Source organism: Schistocerca serialis, chromosome 2 (assembly GCF_023864345.2).
Source record: "Schistocerca serialis cubense isolate TAMUIC-IGC-003099 chromosome 2, iqSchSeri2.2, whole genome shotgun sequence".
NCBI classification, from domain to species: Eukaryota; Metazoa; Arthropoda; class Insecta; order Orthoptera; family Acrididae; genus Schistocerca; species Schistocerca serialis.
Window position 1 is genome coordinate 894,675,234 of NC_064639.1, and position 27,901 is coordinate 894,703,134.

The 27,901-nt window shown below is 43.9% G+C and overlaps 1 protein-coding gene across 1 annotated transcript in view; it reads right to left on the reverse strand.

Annotated features, from left to right (window-relative positions):
• Positions 1-27,901, reverse strand: part of LOC126456504 (uncharacterized) — a 152,474-nt gene that overhangs the window by 12,663 nt on the left and 111,910 nt on the right. Inside the window, exons 8-11 of the mRNA XM_050092253.1 lie at positions 5,038-5,126; positions 4,531-4,661; positions 2,219-2,381; positions 834-903 (exon numbers count right to left, since the gene is read on the reverse strand). Of these exons, the coding sequence (XP_049948210.1) occupies positions 834-903; positions 2,219-2,381; positions 4,531-4,661; positions 5,038-5,126 (453 nt within the window). The remainder of the gene's footprint in view (positions 1-833; positions 904-2,218; positions 2,382-4,530; positions 4,662-5,037; positions 5,127-27,901) is intronic.

The following is a 27,901-nucleotide window of genomic DNA, read 5'->3' on the forward strand; positions in this document are numbered from 1 at the left end:
TATTGAAAACATTAGTTATTATGGATTAATGTGATATGCTTGTAAGAGGGATCAAAATGACCAGGTGATTGTTATAGGCAGCAAAATCTAATCCAAAGAAATGTTGGTCATCAAAAAATCACTGTGGTTTTATTTCAGTCTTAATGCCTGCACCAATTAATAATGAAGGTTACTTCAGTATTTAAGAAACTCTTGTATTGTATTCCTGTTTTAGGTTCAAAATTTAACTTCTCTACATATGGAAATGTCTCTGAATAAGATCCCAGACAATGATTTGTAATGTTCAGGGTTCTTGACCTGACAACTTTTTTATGAGAAATGGAGTATCACTAAACATCAGCTCCAAAAAGTGGAAATACAGTGAAAGTTTCGTCTCCAATGTGCAAAACACAGGTAAGAAACTGTTAATCACAATTCCAGCAACTTGTTCATCACAGATAACAGTGTACACATATATATGTGACCAATGGAATTTTCTCAATATTCTGAGATTACCAAGTAACAAAAATTTACAACTGCAGATCTCATTAATGAACAGCTACCACAAACTACAGTCCAAGACAACCCCTCTGTCGAGTCTGTGTAGATCATACAGGATTAAAAAAATAATGATCAACATACAAGAGCAATTAGTTCTGCTAAGTGTTACAAATACAACAACCCAATTTTCTTGAAACTGGAATTAGTAAAAAGAGGTAAGTCAACAAGTAGGCATAAATAAGAAAGTAGAAACAATAAAAAGAGTAAAATACACACACACGCACACAAATAGGATACAAACATACACTTGCATAAATTCACACATTCTAGTTGTTTAAGAAAACTGTTTTTACCTGCAAGGTTTACACCACTGATTCTGCTGATCCAGACCATATCGGGCACGGCATTTTTTCATGCTGTTACCTACAAAAAACATTACACATTATCAGATTACTGATACATTAAAGAAAGAAAAAACAAAAACAAATTGACCATGCACAATTATTAGAAGCGTGCAGCATAACATGCAGAAGCCAAAATTCAAGTTGAAAATAAATTAAAATTTCTAGTGCCACTTGCAATTCAAAAACATGCAGCATTTAACTGGCAGAATATCATCAGGAGCAATTTATAACAAAGCATTCAAAAATAAAAACAAAGCAATGTGCGCAGAAAGGATTATGGGATAAAGAAAAAAATGCTTGGAATTACAGGATTAGTAAAAGGGAAAGTACATGTGCCAATAAAACATTACACTGAGATATTTTTGAAAAGCAGAATAGGTTCCTGCAAAAATGAACATCCTACACATAAGTGGCCATCGATCCACGAAAAAATTAAATGCCTTCTCAAAAAAAGAATATGATAAAACCTGAAACTTATTCAGAGCCCCCAATAACTTACAGAAAAAAATATAGAAATCTACATGCAACAAACTTCAAAAATGAAAACTCCATTCCACTTGCACTTAGCTTGATGCTACATAAGTAATTGTATCTAGCAATTTTTTTGCTTCTACTGATGAGATACGGTGAAAGGACAGGATACAGGATATTTCCCTCAAAATCCTATATCCTATCTCTTTCCCCAGTTTCCTGCACCAGCAATCAATTTCAATTGCTAGACTCTATTGCAATTCAAATGCAGCATTCACGTTAAAGTCAAATGGAACTCTGAGGTGGGTTTCCGCAAGTACCTCCGTCATTTGTCTCTTGTTTGCGTTTCCTCTTCTTGCCACGGGAAGAGTTAGCACGAGACGACCAATCGGGGTAGAGCTGCATGTGCAACTGCCGCTCTCGGCGGGCCAGTTCATAATACTTGGCTTGTTCCTCCCTCCCTAACGCGTGCCACTAAGGGAGAAGCAAAACAAGCAATTACAAACACAAAACAACCTAGCACTGAAACGGCTTCCTTCTCTCTTTTAATTTTGTGGGATTCCTAACTTCCATTTCAACGCTGTATTAGACGAACAGCCCAGCATATAAATTTCCAATATGAATATTTTCCTGAGACACAAGGCAATCACTTCCAGAACTGAGTGTTAGACATCACTGTTTCTTTCTATTTTAACCTATTCTGCTCTGCAAAAATAATTCAGTAGTAATTACACTTTCCTATGTCATGGGCAGGGAACTATTTACAGGGCCAGAATGTCTATCCTGTTAAGAGGAGGCTCAGGGCACGGGCACGCGCACACTACCCTGTTGTACTGCTGCTCTAGCACTACTGGAAAGGGTACCTCCTGGGTCAGCGGAGCGTTCTTTCTTTCTCTTCTTCTTCTTTGCGCCGTATCCGTAATTATCCCTGGCACTCCAGCCGGGATAAAGCTGCATGTGAAGCTGGCGTTCCTGCCGCGCCTTCTCATAGTATTTTGCTTGCTCTTCGCGTGATAATGAGTGCCACTACAACCAACAGGCCACAAATAACCATCAGCCTATGTCTCACTGCTTTGTAGTAACTATCTGTGCCTTTCATTTTTGAAATCACAAAAGTGAGGAAACTCATCAAACCTATAATTTCTGGGATTTGCTTTGACATAGTGTTTACTGTAACATCCTCGTACCAAAATTTTATTTCCTGGTTATAATTTCCAACCCAGTCAGTCACATTATGATTAACTAACTTTTTTTAAATTTAAATCTGGAAATTGTACCTGGAGGTTTATAATTCATATATACATTTCTACAATAATTTAAGATCATTAAACATCTGAAGAGTATGAGTAAAGTAAGGAAACAAATGTACATGTTACTGATTCAGAATAATAGTAAAATACAATATGCATTGATCTGTTTTCAAGACTTGACATACTGTAGTCAATTTACCAAAAAAGTACACACACAGACTCTCACTCTCTTTCTCCCCATTGCAGTGTTTTTCTACTATGATCTGCTTCATAACTGTTAAGCAACTTATAAATTTTATGGTAGTTTACACAAAAAGAACACTGCACAACTATTGAGGTATCACATAACATAATAACTATATTCTATATAACTGTAATCTCAGACCCAACTTTAGAACCAAAATGTACGTATCACTCCAGATACTGGGGGAATTAACCACAGTACACTGAGTCCATGATAACCATATTTCCATCACTACTTTCACTTAACAATTCCCTGTGTGCTTTTGATAGAGACTAGCAGTCTCTAAAACTGTTTTGCACAAATCCAAGGCATTCATCATCTGAGCTGTAAGTTAGAATAATGTCAAGAACTGGTAAGTGGCAGTGTAGCCTGTTTCCAACCTGAATGTGGTATAGGGTGTGTACACATTATAGACAGAAGAATAATGCTTGGTACACTATTCCAGTTGTTCAGAAAGGGAAATAAAAATCTACTTCAGCTGTCTCTTCAGGCAAGAATACAGGAACGAAACTACACTAGTGCCCTCAGTGCTGTTACAAAGCATTTCATTATTATTTGTTAGAGACCACTTCCTGATGCAAAAGTGCAGGTGTGAATTACAGTCATTTTAAATCTTTTTATCTAAATCAGCAATTCATTCACAGAACCTACTTAACAAGGTCAGGAACTTTCTCTTCTGACTTCTTTATTGCGCATAATGTACAAACAATCTTTCCTACATGTTTAATAGTACTGCAAATGACTACAAGGTGTTAATAGTACACATCATCGATGCTGTAGCAGCACACACTTGGTCTTCTCAATTAATGCTCAGTGCTGCTGTAAGCAGACATAGTAGCACAACAAAACTCAAAGCACTAAAACTGATGTAGAATGTTCCAGCTCAACTGCTAAATATTTGTTTGATGATATTTCACCAAAACTCTGAAAACAGCCTGGTGGCACTGTTTGAGAATTGATAAATGTGAAGTGGAAATCAGAGGGTAATCAGTTCCTCTGAAGTTCATTAGCTGATGCATTTACTTTTTTTCTTAAATTTCCCATCTGATATGGATCTGAATATACATTCCATAGAGAACAAGTTATGCATCAATAATGATAAAAAAAGAAGTAAATTTAATGTAGTAACCACAAAATCATTCATGTTAACTACACAAAGGGCAATCACTGAAAATATGTAAATAGTTTTTAGTCACACAAGACAAAGTTGGACAACGAAGCAGAATTCTTATTGTATGGGTGGTAAATCATTTATAATTCGTAGATCTAAAATTGCTGCAATCATATTTTTGGAAAATTGTATGCTTTATCCATAATCTCTATTACAGCTAGTAATGGCAAAACTGAGCAGTCTGTGATTTCATTACAACAGAAAAAACAATTCTGTATTTCCTGTAGTATTGGTAGTAAATAATCATGAAAAGGTACAGTTGTTCCTGCTTCAGTAAAATTACACAAACCCAAGATAATTCTCAATTTCAAAACCATAAACACTTCAACAAAATATGGAATGAAGCAACACGCAGTGCCTATCATTTTCTTCCAGTCACGAGTATGTACTTCTTTGTCTAAAATCCCACACAACATATTTTATAAGGATACTAATTTAGCATTACATGCAATACAAGGAGACATACATGTCATATATATATATATACACAAAATTTTGCAAATAACTTACCCTTCGACCAAGAATTTGGTTAATGGCAGCACTTTCTTTCAGAGTACATTCAGCAACAACCTTTGCTCTCATCTCCTTCATGTACAGCATGAAAGCATTCAGGGGTTTTTTAATGTGTGGCTTCTTCTTATCTGTCAACAAATAATACAAAGAAAAAGCTCAGCAAGGGTATCGCCAACGGGGCATTGAGAAAAAGAACCCCATCTTTCCCATGTAAAGCTTATTAGAAGTCTAAAGGTCTTAACCTAAAATCAAAGATAATGTATTATAATGAAACATGTCATCTTTTCCCCTTAAACTACAAGCATAGGTACGCTACAAGCATATATTCATGAAATGTTTATGATGTCCGTAGAGAGGAACTCTTACTGAATCATTACAAATGAACATTACCTTTTCACTTCCTCACTTTTTAACATCACAAATAAGTCTTGACAGAAGGAAATTATTTTTATAAACAGTTGCAAATTTCTAACTAAAGGTGATTAACATGCAAGAGAAACGTACCCTGGTTGTTGCTTGTCTGTGCTGAATCCTGTGCTTTTGTGCCCTCGGTTGTCGAAGAGGTGGAGTTTTTCTGATCCAGTGCAGTTGACCTATAACGAAAATTGAGTTTTACAAAAATATTAAATAACAAACAGAATCATTACAGAAAAATAAATAAATTTACCACACAAAATTACCCTTTTTTGCTTGTTCTTGACTTTTTACTAGGGGATCTAGGTAAATTGGCAATGGGTGATGAAGGAGGAACTTCAGGTGTGTTACAGAGAGTGGTTTGTGTTTCTACTGGGGGAGTGCTTGGTACTACATTTGGAGAAGCAGGTGGGCATATCTTTGAAATATCCTGCCAATTAGGGGGCATTTGCCACAACTGAGAACGAACATCTGCAAAAGACAGGAAGTTACTAAGAAGCATATTCGAAGTTGCATTGCTTGGTTCTGTCATAGGTGAAACTGGCATCTCATAATTTGGGGCTGTAAAATAATTCGGGGCATGATAACTAAGTGGAACTGGAAGTGTAGGAAAAGATGGAGCTGCACTTGCAATGAGCCTGCTCATGTACAAAGCGGAGAGAAATTTGTTGTCACTAGCAGCTAGGTCATGAATCACGGAATACAAATTAGAAGGGTCTGAAAATGTTTTAGGAACAAACTGTTTGTCATCTGTTGATACACTAGAGACATCGTCTTTCTCACTTTTATTGGGCTCGTCACTATAGTGTCCTTTGTCAGCATTCCCAGTTGCTTCTGTGCCAATAATATCTTTATTCTGCGTGTGTTTAAACAATAAACTATCGTATGAGTGTTTCTGGCTGTTGCTCCCATCGTTACCCACAGCAAAATTTCTAAACGCGTTAAGAGGAGGAAATTGTTTTTTGAAATTTGCCTCTCGCAATTGATCATCGTTTTCGATACCTTGCCTTTTTATTTCTTCGTCGTTAACGGAAAACAGTTGCTCAAAGCTTTTATTTTCACCTGTCTTGATGTTCGAATTAAAAGATTCCGCAAACCTGAGTTTGTCTACACTCTTGTCAATGACAGACGAAGGCGCAACAATTGCCACTGGTTTGGTCTTCTTTTTGACGAGATTGAGAGGCTCGCACCAAGAATCTGTATCCATCGTATGGATTTTACTTAGCTGCATGCTAAAATAACATTATTCTTAACAAATTTCTGTCGATGGTAGGCCTATTGTCGTTTCCGTTATCAGTTATGGAAAACGTGCATTTTTCATGAAGATGAAGGACGACACTTTCACTGCCGCAGATGTTAAAAACACTGAGCGCGCGTTGAAAGCAATTTTTGTTTCCACTGTCGTATATACCTATTACACTGTACACACATCATTGGTAGATTTAAAATGAGGGGTGTGACAAAAGCTTGTTTATTTATAAATCATCATTCTGATTACTGTGTCGTTGCACCATATGCACAACGCGGTTTAAAATTTGCGAGTAACGCATTTAACATAGCACGAACAACGAAACCACAGCGTCGCGACGCCTTCCCGATTACAATTAATGCTATCATCTCGATTTATCGATAATAAACTTGAATCGACGGTCTGTTGTTACTTCACAAGAGGCCTGTAAACGTATGAAATTATCAGTATTATGCATAGCAGTTCTCGTTTCCATTCGTAACAAATACTCCTTGAATGCAATGAACGGTGTACAATCCGGAGTGTCACAATCCAGTAAATACGGCATCGTAGTCGACTGGCGTTAAATCGACTACATTAACAATCGGATGAGAACATTAGTGTCTGGTCAATAACTGCTACGCGTATTTTTATTTCCTTTAATGTACATTATCGAGAACTACATCGAGAACGACACACACTACCAATAACAGGCAACAAAAATAATTTCACGAATAAACCATACGTTTATTGGCTGAAGGAAGCAGCAATTCAGCGGCACGAAACAAGTTTAATTAACGAAGGGAAAAAATCAGCGCTGTGTTATCGATTAAGCCGTGTGCGCCGGCGCACAAAGGGCGTCAGCTGCTTAATGCTTCCATCTGCCGCACACTTCATCAACTGCGTGCGTTAGTATCATGAGCTGGAAGTAGATGTCTCTGCCGGTACCAATTTGCCAAGTTCTTATTGAACATCTGAAATACAATCACGTACGTGATTATGAATATTTAACGCACGAAAACTCTGGTAATTTTCTAAATAAACCACACTCAGACAGCTCAAGCGTAATTCGCCGGCACCATCATCCCTTCAGTGATTGAACATTAAACTTGCTGGAAGGGATTGTTCATTCATTCATTCCAATGTGTGTAACTGACGATTTGCTAGTGCGAATAAGCAAGCGTACGATACCATAAAAAACCATTGTAAACATGTGATGTTGCACGCTCTGCACCAAACAGAAACAAATAATTCATCAATTTAAAAACCTGGATGCTTCCGCCGGCCAACGCAGATCTGTACAAAACTTCTGTGCGTATTTGAAAGGAATATGTGTCGTACCCGGCTTATAAATTTATCGAGTTGTTAGGAATTCAGTCTTGACTCGACTCTTACAATTTAAGACCTTGGCCGTAAGCAATGGTGTGGGGCAATCAACGATAAACATAGTTACTGCATTTTTTTCCTTTATTGAAAAAAAACATGCAATAACTACGTTTATGGTTAGCGGTGAGCTTAATTTCTATCAATTGATAGATCCGCGACAAACCGAGCGATATAAACTCTATCTCTTTAATTTCAGATCTTGCTGACGGGAACTTTTATCATTGGGTGTGCATGTAAACTGTGGTATGAGTTAAAAAAATCAGCAGTAGTAAAGCGTGCGGTCTTCGTGCCAGCAGAAACCTTCACAAGGACGATTTGCACGAATCCTTCCCTAATCCAATGAGACCGATGACCTCGCTGTTTGGTCTCTTCCCCCAAAACAACAATACCAACTATACCCACTGACGACTTTTGGCAAACAAAATTTTGAGGAGAATTAACCGTTTTAAAAATATCTCGTTACCGTAGATACATTTGAAAACAACGACTTATCTCAATTTTTAAAAAATCACATTGCCTCTTATACAGGATGTACATAAAGTCCGGTAACTCTTTCAATTATTTATTGCACAAGAACCAAATATTGTACATATATCATACATATGTCATTTTGATGAGTAACCGTGAAAGATTTTTTTCATGTTTACCGCCACAGCGTACTTTGGTAATATGCCGATACTCCGCGCTAATCACAACACGGCGAGGTCAGGTGCGGAGCGAGCTTTCTGTGTGTTGGAGTTCGACAAAAACAAGTGTGTTACAGCTGTTCAACGGATGTTTACAACAAAGTATAGTAAGAAGCCACCAACAAGGAAGGCCATTTACCACTGGCACAACAAATTCGTTACGGCGGGTTGCTTGTGCCAGGCAAAAGATGCGGACGTCCCAGTGTAAGTGAAGTGAACGTGGAGCGCAAACGAGAGGCATTCTTTTAAGAAGTCCAAATAAATCGGTGCGCCATGCATACCGTGAACTCGAAATGGGTCCAATGACAGTGTGGAAAGTCCTGCGACAGAAGCTGTGTATGAAACCATTCAAATTGGAGCTAGCGCACAAGCTCAGTGACGACGACAAAGGCAAGCGTTTTGAGTTTTGTTCGCAGTTGCAACAATTGGATGGGGATGGCATTGTTGATCGCTTAGTTTTTAGTGATGAAGCCACTTTTCACACTATAAGGCTCTCCGTTCATCTTTCAGCAGGATGGGGCTCAACTCCATTTTCATCGTGAAGTTCGTGGATACCTGAACACGGAGCTGCCGCGTTGGTGGATCGGCCGTGCTACAGAAGGGGACAGCTGTTTCATGAAGTGCGCTCTCCGATCACCAGATCTCACTCCGTGTCACTTTTTTTCTGTGGGGACACATTTTAAGATCTGGTGTATGTACCGCCTCCACCACGTGATGAAGCAGAGGTCCGGGAGAGAATACGGGAAGCTACTGCCACAGTTGACGATGCCATGCTGGGACGGGTAAGGAAAGAATTCGACGTCTGCCAGGACACTCTTGGTTCGCCTATAGAATGTTTGTAAAAAACACCTTTTCAGAGTTTCTCTTCAAAATGCAATATGTGTGACATCTGTACAATGTTTATATGTTTAGTTCTTGTGCAATAAATAATTGAAAGTGATCCCGGACTTTATGTACACCCTGTATTTTACTAAATCTTTACGCGGTAATTTCTCAAAACTATTTGTCTCTTACTAATGTTTATAGATAAGTCGTTCAGTTGACTCGACTCTCCTAAGTTGCAGAAACTATTTATATATTTCGAATGTAACCGGGGAATTGTGGAGTAGGGGAAAAACCACTATCCTTTGTTTATTTTACGACCTTCCTCATCCTGTTGAGCAGAGGCCCACAATGAACTGTACCGCTGCCGCTCATTTACACTGAAATAAGCACTCGAAAAATGATCTTAACACACAAATGCCCAACGACTTGAAAAAGTTGCACGGAACAAACTGAAAATTGCAACACAAAGTAGGAATTTCCTACTTCTTAAGTGTAACAAGAACGCAATAATGTTGAAGTTGTGTGTGATGTCCATAGGTTAGTTAGGTTTAAGTAGTTCCAAGTTCTAGGGGACTGATGACCACAGATGTTAAGTCCCATAGTGCTCAGAGCCATTTGAACCATTTTTTTGTTGGAGTTGTCCCTTTTTTTGATCTTACAATAAAATGACAGAATATTTTAGTTTTTTGCAAAGAATAATGTTTGCTCATGAAAAATGTACTAGTGATACATAAAATAATTTCTTGAGTAGCAGTAAACTTAATTTCTAAACGTAAAGGGGCGGCAAGTTACCGAAATAAACTTGGAGGAATTATACTTCCGGGAAATCACTACAGATACGTATTCATTCGTAAATTTGTCAACAAGATGCAATTTTTTGTTACTGCATGAATTAAACCGAAGATCTGCATCTCAAGGCAATGATGGTACGAGGCGTTATACAAATACAGAGTATTAATATGATAAATGTGGACTGTAAGCAGTATGGTAATCCCCGAGACGAAGACAAAATTAAACACTGTATCACAAGAATGAAATAAACTGAAATTTTTGAGAACCCGTCAAGCACTTTCGAATTCGATCATATTCTGAGGTGACAAAAGTCTTGGAATAGCGATAAGCATACATACAGATGGTGGTAGTATTCGTGTACACAAGGTATAAAAAAGGCAGTGCATGGGCGAAACTCTCGTTTGTACTCAGGTGATTCATGTGAAAAGGTTTCCGACGTGATAATGGCCTCAAGGCTTTGAATGGTAGTTGGGGCTAGATGCATGGGATACTCCACTTCTAAAATCGGTAGGGAATCAAATATTACGAGATCCACGGTGTCATCAAGAGTGTGCCGAGAATAGCACGGACAACGCAGTGGTCGGCGATCTTCACTGGGAGCAGTGCCAGAGTTGTCAGTGCTAACAGATAAGCAACACTGGGTGAAATAATCGCAGAAATCAATGTGAGACGTACGACGTACGTATCCGGTAGAATAGTGCGGCGAAATTTGGCTTTAATGGTCTATGCCAGCATACGACCGACGCGAGTGCTCGACATCGCCTGCAGCGCCTCACCTGTTCTCATGACTATGTCGGTTGGACCCTAGACGACTAGAAAAAAGTTTTCAGTAGGTAAAGGCTGAGGATAGCATTCGAGAGTGATGCAGACCCCCGATGCTAGTGAACACGGCACTGTGCAAGCTGGTGGTGCCTCCTTAATGGTGGGGGCTGTGTTTACGTGGAATGCTTAGTCAGCTGAACCGGTCACTGACTAAATAGTTATGTTCGGCTACTCGGACACTATCTGCAACCATTCATAAACTTCGTGTTCTCAAACAACGATGGATTTTTTATGGATGACAATGCGCATCACTGGACCACTATTGTTCGGGAATGGTTTGAAGAATATTCTTAACAATTCGAGCGAATGATTTGGCCACCCAGATCATCCGACATGAATCCTATCGAACATTTACGTAACCTAGTCGAGAGGTCAGTTGGTGCACAACATCCTGCTAGAGCAACACTTGCGCAATTTTGGACAGCTATAGGGGCAGCATGGCTCAATATTTCTTCAGGTGACTTCCAACGTCTTGTTGAGTCTATGTCACCGTCGAGTTGCTGCACTATGCCGGGCAAAAGGAGGTCCGAAACGATATCCCACGACTTCTGTCACCTCTGTGTATAATGTAGACACTTGGCCAGTGTGTTCAGAATGAGATGGTTTTAGTTATCCTTTGCTCTGCCTATAGGTTTTCGTGCAGATGTTAAAGAGTGTACATCAAGGTGTGGGACGAAGGAAAGCCAGCACTTTTGCGGACCTGTTTCTGTGTAGCAGTGACACGAAGTGAAGTAGTGTCTGATAACGTCCCATAAGCAGCTAGTTTAGACGGTCACTTTTCAGCCTCGTCTAGGGTTTCCTGTCGGGCCGCCGTCCTCCATCGCTCGAAGATGAAGCTGCTGCGGTAGGGGAGACTAGTGGAGGAAGACCGCTGGGTTGAACAACAGCCAAGAAAGGGTCCTTGGGACTGTCTACAACTGTATTTCGCAGCCCTGTAAACAGCCACATAAAACTAAGGAAGTTTTAGCCTGTGTGGCTACCATATTGCACTCAAGGACACTGGAGCTCGGAATTTTCGAACCTCATTATTGAGAGATACGCTGCTGGGATCGTTACAGCCCATATTAAACCCAACTGATTTCAGAATCCTTGAGAGGCTCTCCATAACCCTGGCTTTACCCCTTGTGATTTAACAGATTACCAGGCTAACCTCAAATGGCTGTTTCGTCTGGATAAAAGACTCCTCTGTGTGTGTGTGTGTGTGTGTGTGTGTGTGTGTGTGTGTGTATGTGCAGGAGACGAGAGAGAGAGAGAGAGACTGCGTAAACCCGGCGGCAGAGCGTGAAGAAACGCCTCTGGAGGCTGACGGGGTCCACTGATTCAAGCCGATTTTTTAAAATGGTAAAGTACTTGGGATTGGCAATTGTACAAAGAAATTTTCCTTGAGACATTCGTAGTAGATATTTGTCCCGCATACTGGGTTCATTCACTGGAGACCTCCTTTCACGAGCGCTGCAGTCAGAAGCGATTTATCCACGTAGCACTTGGTGCGGACCCCGTGCTATCAGGAGACCTGCAGATGCCCTGTCAAATCTTCAGGGAAAAATTAATTAGTTTTCAACTCAATATAATAATACTGTTAACGATTATATGCGGCTGATTGTGCAGCATTTCTGAAGCACTGGAAATAATAAATGAGTGACATATGTGTATATTTTCGAACGTTTGAAGAATACATTCAGCGTAATTCTATTATATTAAAACAGAATTTACAAATTGGCACAAGAGTTTTATTATACGTTACCTTCCGCTATTAACTGCTTTGTACTATTAACGATCTTGGCTCACAATATTACCGACAGAAATTATTTGCTTTGCCAAGTCAACAATGAAAATCGATGCTGTTGCACCCTCGCACTAAACGACGTAGGCCACTGTACTGAACAACCGGACAGCCAGGAGACTCCAAAGTCTGACAGCTATTCGTCTGAAATGACGTTGGTGGAAATCTTGCTCACTTAGCGGTGTTTTACGACACTCTTTTGTGTCACTTTCACCAATTTAGAGTTCAGCCTTTACCGAATGTCGCAGCGTAATATTTCAGGCTTCCGCCACTGACTGACCGAAGTGTCGCGATGTTTTACTACGCACAACAGAACTATGGAGAGCGTCGGAACATTCTGTTCTATCCAGAAATGTGAACTTGTTAAATGCATTACACGTTACATTTTACTTTTTGACGTGAGTCGTAGTAATTTATGACGAATTCCCAGACAACGCCTGCAGTGGCGGTTAACTGCTGCTTGTCCCTATTTCGAGCGATGGTAAAATTCTGGAACAGTAGTTACGCTGCCCTGAGTACTCAGTAAACACACGTGGTCACTCGGAGTATCAGTAAGTACGCAGCCTAAGTACGTAGATGTCCAAAAAATTTATGAAACCAGCTGTCCTATCCTCAAAAAGCATATTTATGTAATTTATGTACATCTATATTCCGAGTTATTGACTTTCGTTATATAACCGTGACAGTGATACTTGGATGATTAAAATATTAAATGATGGCCTGGTAGCTTTAATGTCTTGACCAATGTAGATTATATTACTCAGACAATCGATCAAAAACCAAGGCGCGAAGCCTTCATTAGTGCTTACATTAGGGAAATAAATTTTATAACACTTTGTCTTTAAATGTTATATAGAGGGTGTAAAAAAAATTCGCATAATAATTTAAGTGTGCTTAGAGCAGATAAAAATAAGTAATTTTTATGTGAGAAAATGTCACAGGTGCACCGTTTCTCTGCTAGAGGCCCACGAAACTTTTGACGGTGGTGTTGTTCAGAGATAATATTAATCATATGGCAGTTTCAACACTTGTCTCAGAGATGTTGGTGCCCCCCCCCCCAAGGATTTTTCTGTGGGAGGGGGGGGAGGGGGGGGGCACGAAGTGTTTGGTGTACAATAGACATCGATAGGCACTCCCGAAGCACTGACTGCCTGTTAGTCAACTCCTGCCATTATTGTTTTGAGCGTGTTAGACTATCACGTGTAACTCCCCCCCCCCCCCCCCCTCGACTGTTTAAAGAACACAGCACCTGTGTATAAAATAGCTTCTCATATCTGATTCCTTTCCAAATCAGTTAAAGTATTAAACATTACACAGTAAGCACGTAAAGCCTTTACGGGTGAAGCTACAGAACCGCAGCTGATAGTGTAATACAAAAAAGATTATACTCTTACGACAGTTTTTTAAATTTGCTCAACAATCATATGGTGTCGGTACTGAAAATCAAATTGTCGTTACTGCAACTGGGATTGGGTGACTGCTTTAGCCGTTTAATAATGTACACTCATGCTCATAAATTAAGGATAATTGCAGAATGTGGTGCCACACAACTGGCGCTAATAGCATAGGCACATAGGGAACACACACAACACAGATCTGTAAGTCGACGGTATTGGTGTTAAATTGAGAAAACCTTCCCGAAACACATGTGATACAAAACGCCACCGTTTCCTGCGCATGTACCCCGACATCAATATGGGATATGATCACCATGCACACGTACACAGGCCGCACAACGGGTTAGCATACTCTGGATCAGGTGGTCGAGCAGCTGCTGGGGTATCGCCTCCCATTCTTGCACCAATGCCTGTCGGAGCTCCTGAAGTGTCGTAGGGGTTTCAAGACGTACACAGCAATACGTCGACCGAGAGTATCCCAGACGTGCTCGATGGGGTTTAGGTCTGGGGAAGAGGCAGGCCACTCCATTCGCCTGATATCTTCTGTTTCATCCATCAGGAGGAAGGTGGGACCCACTGCACCCCTGAAAAGGTGGACATACTGGTGCAAAATGACGTCCCGATACACCTGTGTTAAAGTTCCTCTGTCAAAGACATGCAGGGGTGTACGTGCACCAATCATAATCCCACCCCACTCCATCAAACCACGACCTCCATACAGGAGGACATAAAGAGGTTGGTATCTGGTTCCCGGTTCACGCCAGATGTAAACCCGGCTTGAATCACTGTTCAGACTATATCTGGACTCGTCCGTGAACATAACCTGGGACCACTGTTCCAATGACCATGTACTGTGTTATTTACGGGCTCTCCTGTGACCAGGGGTCAGTAGAATGAACCTTGCAGGTCTGTGGGCGAATAAACCATGCATGTTCAGTCGTCCATAGACTGTGTCTGGAGACAACTGTTACAGTGGCTGCGGTAAGGTCGCGAGCAAGGCTACCTGCAGTACACCGTGGCCGTCTGCGGGCACTGATGGTGAGATATCGGTCTTCTTGTGGTGTTGTACGCCGGCCGGTGTGGCCGGGCGGTTCTAGGCGCTTCAGTCTGGAACCGCGCGACCGCTATGGTTGCAGGTTCGAATCCTGCCTCGGGCATGGATGTGTGTGATGTCCTTAGTTTAGTTAGGTTTAAGTAGTTCTAAGTTCTAGGGGACTGACGACCTCAGATGTTAAGTCCCAAAGTGCCCAGAGCCATTTGAACCAGTTTTTTGGTGTTGTACACTGTGGACGTTGCGTACTGTAGCGCCTGGTCACGTTTCCTGTCTGCTGGAATCGTTGCCATAATCTTGAGATCACACTTTGTGGCATACGGAGGGCCCGTGCTACGACCTGCTGTGTTTGACCAGCCTCCAGTCGCCCTAGTACTCTACAGGTCATAACGTCATCAATATGTGTTCTTTGAGCCATTTTCAACACACAGTCACCATTAGCACGTCTGGAAACGTCTGCACACTTAACTTGCTGCACCGTACTCTGACATGCACCAACACACATCTGCGCATGTGGACTGCTGCCAGAGCCACCGTGCGACGACCGAAGGTCAAATGCAACGCATGGCCATACCCCGAGGTGATTTAAACCCGCAAACTGCCCACCAGAGCGTTGTTTCACCATGTATCAGCATTATCCTTAACTTACGAGCACGAGTGTAGATCAGCACGCAGGTGCCAGTTGCGCATTTAATGTAAACGGAGGGCATTTTCAGCAACATCTCAAATGATATCCATCACACGGCACAGCACACACTGCTTGTACGTCCGGTTTCTGGCGCTGAGGCTGAGGCGGCGGGCAGCGGCCGGCCGCAGACGCAGCCAGATCGCGCCCGTATCGATCCCGGCCTGGACCCGTCCCGTCGCGTCTCGTCTGCTCCGGCCCATTCTGCGCTTCCGAACCCCGCGCCACGCACTCCGCCACCGACCGCGGTTCTTCCGCCGTCACTTTCCACATTTCCTACTCGGGTTTCCCGGGACACGGCTTCACCTCTCTACACTCATTCGCCTAACTTCCCTCTCCGTGCTGCCTTACTTACTTCGAAAGGCAGACGAGGATAAATCTCCGCGGAACACGCTGAAGAAGTTCAACGATGTCAGCACAGTCTGGGAAGTAAAGGGCTAGTTCGCTATTTCGTGCGTCCAAAGCGTTTCCAACGAAAACTGTGCAACCCAATTTTGCGAGAATTCCAGTGATAACGCAAAACATCGACATCGACTTATACACTTTGGGTACACCTGTTATCTTTCAAAAATTGACTATAACATGGGAAAATTGTGATTTAAACTCTGGAATTGCTTCGTGTTAGATATAGCTCTCCCCAAACGGAAATGACATTTGATGAAAATGTGATATCCGGCGAGTTAATCGTGTACTTTTCTGAGCGATGCTGAAATAAAACTAGAATTAGGTTCCACAGACTTGGACAAGTCACAAGAAACCCAGGATTAATAAATTAGAAATGAAAGCGGCATTAACTCAGCTTATTGGTTCCGAAGTAAACGAGCAGGAATTTCAGTTACATGTGTCAACTTACAGTCATAGTGCACTTTTGAAACTTAATAGGTATATTGGTTTATTACGATGACTCCGATACGAAATAGACAAATAAATCAAATTTACGTGCGCTTCATTATTATACCCAATACGTCGCTACGATTTCGATCAACAACTCGCCAGCTAACCTGCATATATCGACAGCAACAGGCACAAGAAACCAATTTTCATTGCACGCTCACACACACATCACAGTGCAGCAAGGTTAAAGATCAACTGTTTACACGCATTTAGTATGCAGGTACAGACGAGGCAGGAGAGATTTGTTCCAATTGGAAATCAAATTATAACTGAAATTTTGATTAAGTATCGGTCTTTGAAAGACAGCAAAGCTATTATCAAATCTTTCTTCAAAGGCTCGGATCACGAATTCCTTGTGTTGGCGATCGTTTAGTGCGGGCAAGTAGTCTTCCTTTCGTCATAGTTGACGAAATGCGTCATTTTTATCTCCTCCCGTAATAGGGAGTATGTTTTTAATGGCGCCAATCTATCACTGTGGGCAACAAGTAGAACTGTCACGTCGTTTGTCCCCTGATGGTCTTTTCTGGGCTGAAATGTTATCTCAGTATTTCTCAGTCTCAGTTACCTCATATGTCATCCCTGTGACAAATTCATGGTTTCCCACACCATCGGTTAAGGTTCGTATTAATAGTCCAAGCTGTTGGAGAGCTCGATCCCTGATTGGTTACACCGATTTTGTTGGCACTTTATCCGAATTTCAGTTCTGGTGAAATATCATGCCAGACTGTGTCAAATGTCAGGTCTCACCTTCGGCTCTCAAAATGCCCTATGAATGAAATCAAGTGTCGGAGGGTTGGGATAGGTCCACACCTAGCCCAAAATATGGGTTTCCAGTTGGCGACTGCTGCAGGAGACAAAGGGAAAGTGCCTCGAAGTGAAACATCAAAGGCAATGGTATCGTGTAGAGCTTTGAGAAGTATGTAGGCTGTCAAATACACTGCTGCCGATTAAAATTGCAATGAAGGTGGCATGGAATAAACGGCGAACTGCCATTAAGTGTACTGCAAGCTTGCATGTGGAAATTATTAGCAGCACACAAGGCACCTAACAGTAACGCTATCTACATTCTGTATACAGGGAAAAATTTTGCAGCCGGTTTGTTACTCAGCAGTCGCACTGAATGTTGGCTGTTTGTCGGGGGGTCCTGTTACGCCTCGTGTAATAAGCGTAACGTCTACCAGGTGTCCGAATTCGACGCGGCACAGCCCTGGAGTATCCACACTCTGGTTAGCCGTTCCACGGTATTGTTGTCCCCACGGCAGTCCTGTGAATATGGATCAGGTGGTTCCAGGAGGACCATCCTCCAACTCCATGCGTGATCTAAACGACCCCACGTAACCAACGCCCGAGAGGACAGACGTGCAGGGTCGCACAGTCACATCACGTACCTCAGATCAGGAAATTGTTCCCGGAGCTCGAGATACGGACGGGTGTTGGATTGTTGCCGGTTCCACGCGACAGTTGCGCTAAATGCATACACTCGCTCTACGCTTGAAGAAACCGTGTACACCGCAAATTATGTATCTCGTTTGTTTGTGAAGAATTTGTCGCTTACTACTACCATCAGCCGCAACAAATGGAATAAAAATTCACTAAATAACTCGTTACGATGACGTTTAATGCTCGCACTGGTTGCGACATTCACAACATAACGCTGGAAACACTACTGAATGCTCTTTGACTGCCGGAGAATGCGTGACGTTGATGTCCAAAACAAGCCTAAACTCGACCGCTATATAACTCCAACTACAGCACAGAAGCACTCGCCAACCACTCCGACTGGTGAACTTTCGCATACAGTTGAAGCTGCGTGGAATGACGTAGACCTGCCCCAGGCTATCCACTTCGGCTCGATGCCCAGTCGGGTCAGAACAATTGCTGCTAGCAGGGGTCGCAGCTCTGCGTTCTAAATTTTGTATCCCGTACATCAAGGAATCATAAATTTCCAGAATGAGATTTTCACTCTGCAGCGGAGTGTGCGCTGATATGAAACTTCCTGGCAGATTAAAACTGTGTGCCCGACCGAGTCTCGAACTCGGGACCTTTGCCTTTCGCGGGCAAGTGCTCCACCAACTGAGCTACCGAAGCACGACTCACGCCCGGTACTCACAGCTTTACTTCTGCCAGTATCTCGTCTCCCACCTTCCAAACTTTACAGAAGCTCTCCTGCGAACCTTGCAGAACTAGCACTCATGAAAGAAAGGATATTGCGGAGACATGGCTTAGCCACAGCCTGGGGGATGGAAGGTGGGAGACGAGATACTGGCAGAAGTAAAGCTGTGAGTACCGGGCGTGAGTCGTGCTTCGGTAGCTCAGTTGGTGGAGCACTTGCCCGCGAAAGGCAAAGGTCCCGAGTTCGAGTCTCGGTCGGGCACACAGTTTTAATCTGCCAGGAAGTTTCATATCAGCGCACACTCCGCTGCAGAGTGAAAATCTCATTCTGGAAACATCCCCCAGGCTGTGCTAAGCCATGTCTCCGCAATATCCTTTCTTTTAGGAGTGCTAGTTCTGCAAGGTTCGCAGGAGAGCTTCTGTAAAGTTTGGAAGGTGGGAGACGAGATACTGGCAGAAGTAAAGCTGTGAGTATCGGGCGTGAGTCGTGCTTCGGTAGCTCAGTTGGTGGAGCACTTGCCCGCGAAAGGCAAAGGTCCCGAGTTCGAGTCTCGGTCGGGCACACAGTTTTAATCTGCCAGGAAGTTTCAATCATAAATTTACTGCGTAAGCACAATAAGTAAAATTTTGTGCTCCCCGGTGTTGCGATTTTAATGGGCAGCAGTGTAGCAGTTACAGACTTACGAAATGAGAAGTTGTGATACACCAGTTAAGTGACGTCAGTGACGCTTCGCTTCCCAGTGGCACCGTGCACTAGCAGCGGCGTGGCCAGTTTTAAATACGGCACGCGGGAAGCGACACGAGGGCGCACGCAACGCGGCCATCAGGGAGGAAGAGAGGCACGACGCGCCGCTGCTCAATAATGGAACGACGACGCTGCTAATTAAAGTATCGTCCCGGGCGGAACGAAACTTCTTTTTTTAAAAAGGAATCTGTGATTATTGAATAATGAGTGTCAACGTGGAGGGAGACTTGCCGGCGCAGACCGAATAATAGATAAGGCGGGCTGGCCGGAGGACAAAAGCGGAAGGTTTGGTGCAAGAGGGGCGGGCGGGCCGCCGGCAGCGCACGAGACACGCGACCGCCCGCGCCGCGCCAAGCCGCGCCGTCTCCACAGGTGCGCCGCTCCCGCCCGCTCACCGGTTCCAGCCGCCAGGCGTTCCAGCATCAGCAGACAACGCACGGGGAACCGACACAGTAGCGCCATGTCCGGACGTTTAAAACCCCGTAATGAATCAGCAAACGGGCCACAGGAAGTTGGGATAATAGTCCTACATTCTAGAGTACTGTCCGACTATCTGGCATCCTCATCAGGTCGGATTAAAGGGAGACATCGAATCGATTCAGTGGCGTTCAGCTAGACTTCTTACCAGCGGTTTCGATCAGCTCCATGTATTACTCAGATGCTTTGTGAACTCAAATGAGAATCCCTGGACGGAAGATGTGCTCTTTTCCCAAGGCACCGGCATTTGAGGCCGACTGCAGAATGATTCTACTGCCGCCGGCGTACACTTCGCTGTACGGGTCATGAAGATGGAAGAAAATAGCGCTCCTACGGAGACTTTTAGACACTCGTTTTTCCTTCGCTCTATTTGCGAGTGGAACATGAAAGGAAATCAGTAATAGTGGTACACGGTACTGTCCGCCAAGCACCGTACGGTAGTTTCCGGATTATTAATTAAGTTCTACGTAATACTACAGTGGCAGCTGATTGGTCCCACAGTCTTTCTTCTACATCTACACGATTCCTCTGCAACTCACAATTAAGTACCTGGCACAGGATTCATCGAACCATCTTCCAGCTATTTCTCTACCGTTCCACACTCGAACAACGCGCGGAAAAAACGAACGCTTAATTCTTTCCGTGCGAACTCTGATTTCTATTATTTCATTACTAATAAGGTAAGGACTGAGGAGGTTCTGTGCTGAATCGACGAGGAATTGAATATACAGAAAACACTGACAATAAGAAGGGGCAGGGTGAGAGGGCATCTGTTAAGACCTCAGGGAATAACTTCCATGTAGAGGGTAAAACCTTTACTGGAATACAGAGACTGGGATACATGTACATGCAGGAAATAATGAGGACGTAGGTTGGAATTGCTAATCTGAGGTAAAAGGGTTCGTATAGGAGAGGAATTCGTGGCGGGCCGCATCAGACCACTCAGAAAACTCGCCCTATGTAGGTGGGCGCCAACAAAATGCTTTCACACTCTGAGGAGAATATTGGTGATTTAAATTTCTTGATACGATCCTGCCGCAACAAATATGCCTTTATTTTAATGATTGCCTCCCCAGTTCGCATACCACATCCTTAACGCTCACTCGGCCTATTTCCTCATAATACAAACGAGCTACCCTTCTTCGAACATTTTCGATATCCTCCGTCAATCCCATCTGATGCCCAGATCACATACTAGACATAGCACTCTGGCAGAGAAAGGAGAGGCGCAGTGTGCAGGCAGTCTCTTTAGAACACCTGTTGTGTTTCCTGAGTGTTCGCCAATAAATCGCAGTCTTTGGTTTGCTTCCTCCACAACAATATCTATGAGTTCGTTCTATTTTAAAGTTATTCGTAATTGTAATTCCCAATAATTATAAGTCCCACATATTTAGTTGAATTTACGGCAGTCAGATTTGTGTGATTTATCGTGTAACCGAAATTCAGCGGACTCTATTACCCACGTCAATGACATCATATTTTTCACTGTTATAGTCAACTGTCATTTTACCCACCATACAGATATCTTGTCTAAATCAGCAGTGATTCTCTAAATTTATGGAACAGGATTCCGCGAGAAGAACATCCACTTCCTTCCAATATCCCCCTGAAATTCCCTGAGCACCTTCCCTGCTATTTTTAACTGCAACGATCCTAGCAACTAAACTCTAATTTTTTTCCGATTTCTGCTCTCGTGCTTATTTAGCAAGGACTCCACACGCTGGAATTGAAACTCTTAGAATTGGTCGCACTAGCGTCAAAATTCTTAAATTAGTCGCAATAGGTTCTTGTGTGCGATTTCTCCTTTACAGATGCACAACACCTTCCTAGAATCCTTCCATCCAAATCGGTTTCCTGAATACTGATTCTGATAATGTGTCAAATTTTCGAACACCTCATAGTATTGCGCCTGAATATTTATACAGTGTGAGGTGATCAGATGTTCACCAATGTTTTGTAATCAAACACTATCTGGTTATCTCTATTTGTGACGGGAATTCCCTTGCCTTTTTCCATATCAAAAAATGACATCTATTCATTAAACCAAGTTGAAACTTTGGCCAAGTCTTTCTGTATTTCTTTACGATCGTCCAACAATGATACCATCCTTAGATAACGATATCGTCGGCCAACAATCTTGTGGTACTGCTGATCGTGCCTGAAAAATCATTCATATTTACTGAGGACATTACAGGGCTATTAGGTTTCCTCGAGCCACAACCCGTTTCGTTTCTCTTCAACTTCTGCCGTCCACTACAACGCGTGAAGATACTCTGTACGATCAAATGGTTCAAATGACTCTGAGCACTATGGGACTTAACTTCTGAGGTCATCAGCCCCCTAGAACTTAGAACTATTTAAACCTAACTAACCTAAGGACATCACACACATCCATGCCCGAGGCAGGATTCCAACCTGCGACCGTAGCGGTCGCGCGGTTCCAGGTTGTAGCGCCTAGAACCGCTCGGCCACACAGGGCCGGCTCTGTACAATCGAATCTTGATAATTTTCCGGCAATGGGTACAGTGTTGAACGTCTATAGAAAATTGACAAAGATGCAATCTACCTTCCTAACTGCAGCTGTCAAAACCTGCAGTGCAGTTTAAAAAATCATGGAAGATAAACACGGGATGGTCGGGCCAGCATTTAAATCCTGCTTTTCAAACTTACAAGAATCTGTTGCAGCTTGTGACTGAAGTATGCACAAGAAGCAGTTTGCGCAATGTTTAGGGAACGTAACAAGACTTGTAAATATTCGCCGGTGTCTGCGACGCTGCCAGACAACGCCGTTCGGGGGGCAGCGGCGTCGGCCACGTTATCGACAAAGCGTCCGACTCGAGCGGCAAACAGATCGCGCGCAGCCCGGCTGGACCCCTTTCCTTGGCTGGTCCGGCCCCTCGCGTAGCCATGGCAACGGGATCCGCCATCGGCCAATCACAGCCGGCGCGCTCCGTCTCTGTCTGCGTGGCGCCGCGCGGCGTCGGCGTCGGCGTCGCTGCCGGCCGCCCCCTCGCATAAAAATGTGGCCGGCCCAGGCGGGGGTGGCGTTCGCCATGACGGCCGCCCCGTTGTATCAAAATGTCGCTACGTACCGCCACAGTCTACCTTAGGGTAACATCTGCGTACGGATGACGTCGTTTTGGTTTAAACTCTGTTCGTAACAACAAGTTGCAAGCCAACGAACTCTCGTTCGAACATGGCGCTCTTCCAGCAGGTTTAAACACAAATTAGCGGACGCAAAACGGTTACACGTCTATAGCTCAGATGACTTTAGTAAGTACATTCTTCAAAGCAAAGAAGTACTACCCGGCCCCTCCTGTTTACGCTTACGAGAAGGGGACACGAGATGGAAATCTTACAGGAGGAGCCGGCCGCGGTGGTCTGGTGGTTCTAGGCGCGCAGTCCGGAACCGCGGGACTGCTACGGTCGCAGGTTCGAATCCTGCCTCGGGCATGGGTGTGTGTGATGTCCTTAGGTTAGTTAGGTTTAAGTAGTTCAAAGTTCTAGGGGACTGATGACCACAGATGTTAAGTCCCATAGTGCTCGGAGCCATTTGAACCATTTGTCTTACAGGAGGAGCGCCGTCACAAGCTAAATGACAATACGCCAGTAACTCGCAAAACGCGATAATTAAAATTTGCCATTGACAATACTCCTCACAATCTTCGTAAAATTTACTGTGAAGCAACAGAAGTCATGGGATAATGGTAAGCACACAGATAGGTGGCGGTACTATCGCAAACACAAGGTATAAAAGAGCAGTGCATTGGCGGAGCTGTCATTTGTACTCGGGTGATTCACCTGAAAAAGATTCCCCACGTGATTATAGTCGCACGACGGGAATTAACAGACTCCTAACGCGGAATGGTAGTTGGAGCTAGCTGCATGAGGCATTGCATTTCGAAAATCGTTAGGGATTTCTATGTTCCAGATCCACAGTGTCAAGAGTGTCGCGAGAATACCAAATTTCAGGCGCTACCTCTCCCCAAGAAAAACGCAGTGGCCGGCGGCCTTCATTTAACGACCGAGGCAGCGGCGTTTGCGAAAAGTTGTCGGTGCTAACACACGAGCAACAATGCGTCAAATAACTGTAGAAATCAATGTGGGATGTACGGAGAAAGTACGGGACAGTGCGCCGAAATTTGGCATTTATGGGCAACGGGAGCAGTCGACCGACACGACTGCCTTTGTTAAAAGCACGACATCGCCTGCAGCGCCTCTCCTGGACTCGTGAGCATATCGGCTGGACCCTAGACGACTGGAAAACCGTGGCCTAGTCAGATGAGTATTGATGTCAATTGGTAAGAGCTGACAGTAGGGTTCCAGTGCGAAGCCGACTCCACGAAGCCACGGACACAGGTTGCCAACAAAGTAGTGTGCAAGCTGGTGCTGGCTCGATAATGACGTGCGTTACGTATATGGAATGGACTGGGTCCTCTGGTCCAACTGAATCGATCTCTGACTGGGAATGGTTACGTTCGCCTCGTTGGACACCATTTGCGGCCATTCGTGGACATCATGTTCCCAAACAACGATGGAATTTTTATGGATGACAATGTGTCGTGTCACCGGGCCACAGTTGTTTGCTATTGGTTTGAAGAATATTCTGGACGAAACGAGCGAATGGTTTGGCCACCTAGATCGCCCGACGTGAATCCAAAGGAACATTTATAGGACATAACTGAGAGGTCAGTTCGAGCACAAAATCCCGCACCGGCAGCACTTTCGCAACTATGGACGGATATATAGAGGCAGCATGGCTCAGTAGTTCTGCCTAGGACTTCCAACGTCTTGTCATGTTCATGCCACGTCGAGTTGCTGTACGGCGCCTGGCAATAGCCTCAGTACATTCGCTATGTAATTTCTACGACTGCACATTTCGTCTGAATAAAACATGTCGCTCTAATTCTAATACTTCGTTTTTACATAAAAAGCACACAGATAGAATGCCTTTTTGTTACAGCTACGCTGTCTCGCATTGTGGCACCTTTTAAAACCAAATTCCGCAGACAGAATATTTTTTGTTGGTTACTTAGGTAACCCTTAAGTCCGATTTTGCGCAACAAAAGCTGTGGAGTTTTCGCAAAGCTGTCATTTCTTTGTACTGTTCATAACATTTCAGAAAATGGTGCATAATAACATATGTATTCACATCGTACCAGACTGTTGAAGCCCACACCACTCTGGATTGCGTCCTTGCTGCCGTAATTTGCTCGTACATCAACTTACTCATTTCCAACATTTTCTGTAGCACGTTCCGTCATTCTTTCCCTTCAGTACCGTCACTCCACTACTCCCCATCATCTATAAAACTGTCGACGCCCACAGCACGCCGACGCCACTGTCCGCAAATGCATTTTTCGTGCTTTCACTGTGAGGCGGCAAGCGCGCACCACTTTGAGAACACAAAGGTGGCTGTGCCTAGTCACGCGACCAGAGTTTGTTCCCGCTACACTCAGGTCTACGTGGGGTAGCACAAGTCTAACGCTTTGGTTTCAGCAAGATTACTTCCAGTACCACGCCACGTAACTTACTATGTAAACTGACACCACTTACACAGTATTACTCGACAAATTTAGATAGCTACACCTGACAATTTTCCGGGGTGTTACGATACTGTTTATGACCATTTTGTATAAAGTCAATACTGGCACAATTTCTAATTTGAGTAGCACACACACACACACACACACACACACACACACACACACACACACAATCAATTCGCTGAACAATATAATCTCCACACAGTATCAGATCCGTAACTATGAATATGAAACGCCCGAGTACTACTTCTGTGGAAAAACAAAGTGTACTTCTCAGCTAACCGCGAAGGCAGAGATAGAAAAAGGTAAGAGCGATGGAAAACATCCGAAACAAAAGGACGAACACTCGGAGAAAAGCGTTTACTCCCGTCGTCGAAAGAAGGAGCGGATGTATTCACTCACCAAACCGCCGAGCAGGGCGTGAAATGAAAGGGGGCAACTGGGTGGCGCGGAATCTAATGCGGATTGTCAGCGGCTGTTATTTCGAGGCGCCCCGCTCTTAGGAAATCATTCCGGCGGCGTTACAGCCTGTGAGCACGCAAGAGCGCGCGAGCCTCCGCTTGCGGAATAAAAGGACGGGTTCGCCGAACTAGGCGCCAAAGGAGGCGTCGCAGCGTGGAGAATGGAGGGCGGCACCGGAGGCGTGGCTGCGTGCGTAAAGCACCGCGACCTGCCAGCAACGGATCTACTCGGCAAAATAATTTGTCAAAACGAAGCGGAAAGGCTCGCGCACGAGGCAAAGCGCTTCCCTCGCCGCTTTTGTCAGCGACGTGCATCTACCTCCACAGTGTTCTACATACCGACATCTCAGCTGAATGTGTTTCAGGTACAGAAGAGGAGAGACTCTAATGCTGCTTCGGGTAAGGACGGCATTCGAAAAGAATCTTAAAATTTTCGCTCAGATTCCTCGTGATTCGAACTCTTAAGGGCGCCTCCCGAGTTCGTCTAGATACTTCGTAGGGATAAACCCGACTTCCGTCCGATACCGAGCAAGCAGAGCAATATCTGACAATTGATTCAGAAATTCAAGATCGACCAATCGTCAGAAATGGCATTTGCCGTAATGAGCTTACAGATGGTGGCGCACGAAAAACAGGCCCCGAGAACTAGATTGCTCACTGTCGCCCGCCAGTTGTCATCGATTCAGTAAATATAGACGCTTGCATTAGCTTATCTGTTATTCCCTTATTGTCTAATTATTACATATGTATCTACCTATTGCAGTGTCTGCTCGTAGCAGGCAACATATCGTGCGTAACTGGCGACCAGTCTGTGCTCGGGACCGGTTTTTCGTGCGCCAACCCTTGGTTTCAATTTCGAGAAACAAAGCCAACTGTGCGAATCACTGAACAGTGCGTTACGCCACTTCCTATTCCATTCGCATAGGAGCAAGGAAGAAACAAATTCCTTCAAGTTAATCATTCTCACTTTTTCCGCGTGATTCTCGCGCGAAACATACGACGCAGTCAGTACAGATGATACACAGTGTGTTTAAATAGCGGTTTCGTAAATTTCGTCACGGGAAGAAGGTTGTCAGCCTTGCAACTGTTCTCGTTTAAATTACGTTTATCTTCGTGGCGCTTTTACAGAGATGTTAGATGCAGCAGGGATGCCCCTGCCAATCTCGTAATACCGCTACTGCTCCGTCACACTGAGCAGTAAGCAGGTGCAAAAAGTCGAGTAGTTGCACTCACACAGACAGGCCCGTATACCCGAGCCCTGTCCACGGCCAGAGCCCCCCCCCCCCCCCCTCTCCCCGACATCACGAGTGCGTAAATTAGCGAGCACGCGGAGGAACCGAACAGAGACAAGGAAAATCCTTTCAAAGCCTTTATTGCTTCTCTCTTCAGTTTCTAGTAATTCCGCGTTAATTAATTTTATTAAAGATTGTCTAGCCTCGCAGAGACGAAAGCGAGAAGAGTATAAGCATCATATCCTTTAGCTGCGAAGGCAGTGCAATGACGGAAAACAAAGATACACGGAATTCGATTGAAACGTGGAGCGAGGTCCGGACGAATTATTCATTGTGTTGGCAGTAATTAGCAGCAAAAGCAGGAAATGCTGGCCCGGGCGTGTTCTGAACCTTTTGTTCGAGACATTGCAGGTGTCGCACAGTAGCTGGCTGCCTGTTCGCGCTATGCAGGTCGCTCATCTCCAGAGTCGGCTCCAGCGTGCAACGTACTGCCTTTGTCGCTGGTCGGCAGACCACGATAAACCAATCGTGCGCTGCTATGTCGTTTTGTTTCGTCATCTCTCGGGTTTGCTTTCATCCTTAACAGTACATGTAATCGAGAAGCTTTCAAAAAAGTACGGACCAAGAAGTGCTGTTGTCGAATGTTCTGGATGGAAGGGAAAACAACGTACGGTATTTTGGGCGCAGAGTGGCGAAAATAACGGTAGTGAAGTATACAGCGAAGGCTGGAATTTCTGTGTAAGTTATCTATATTACATGACAAAGATGACCGTAGTATGAAAAGCTGTTGTACATACACGTGTCTGTGTCAAAACTAATGGCGCAACTTGTA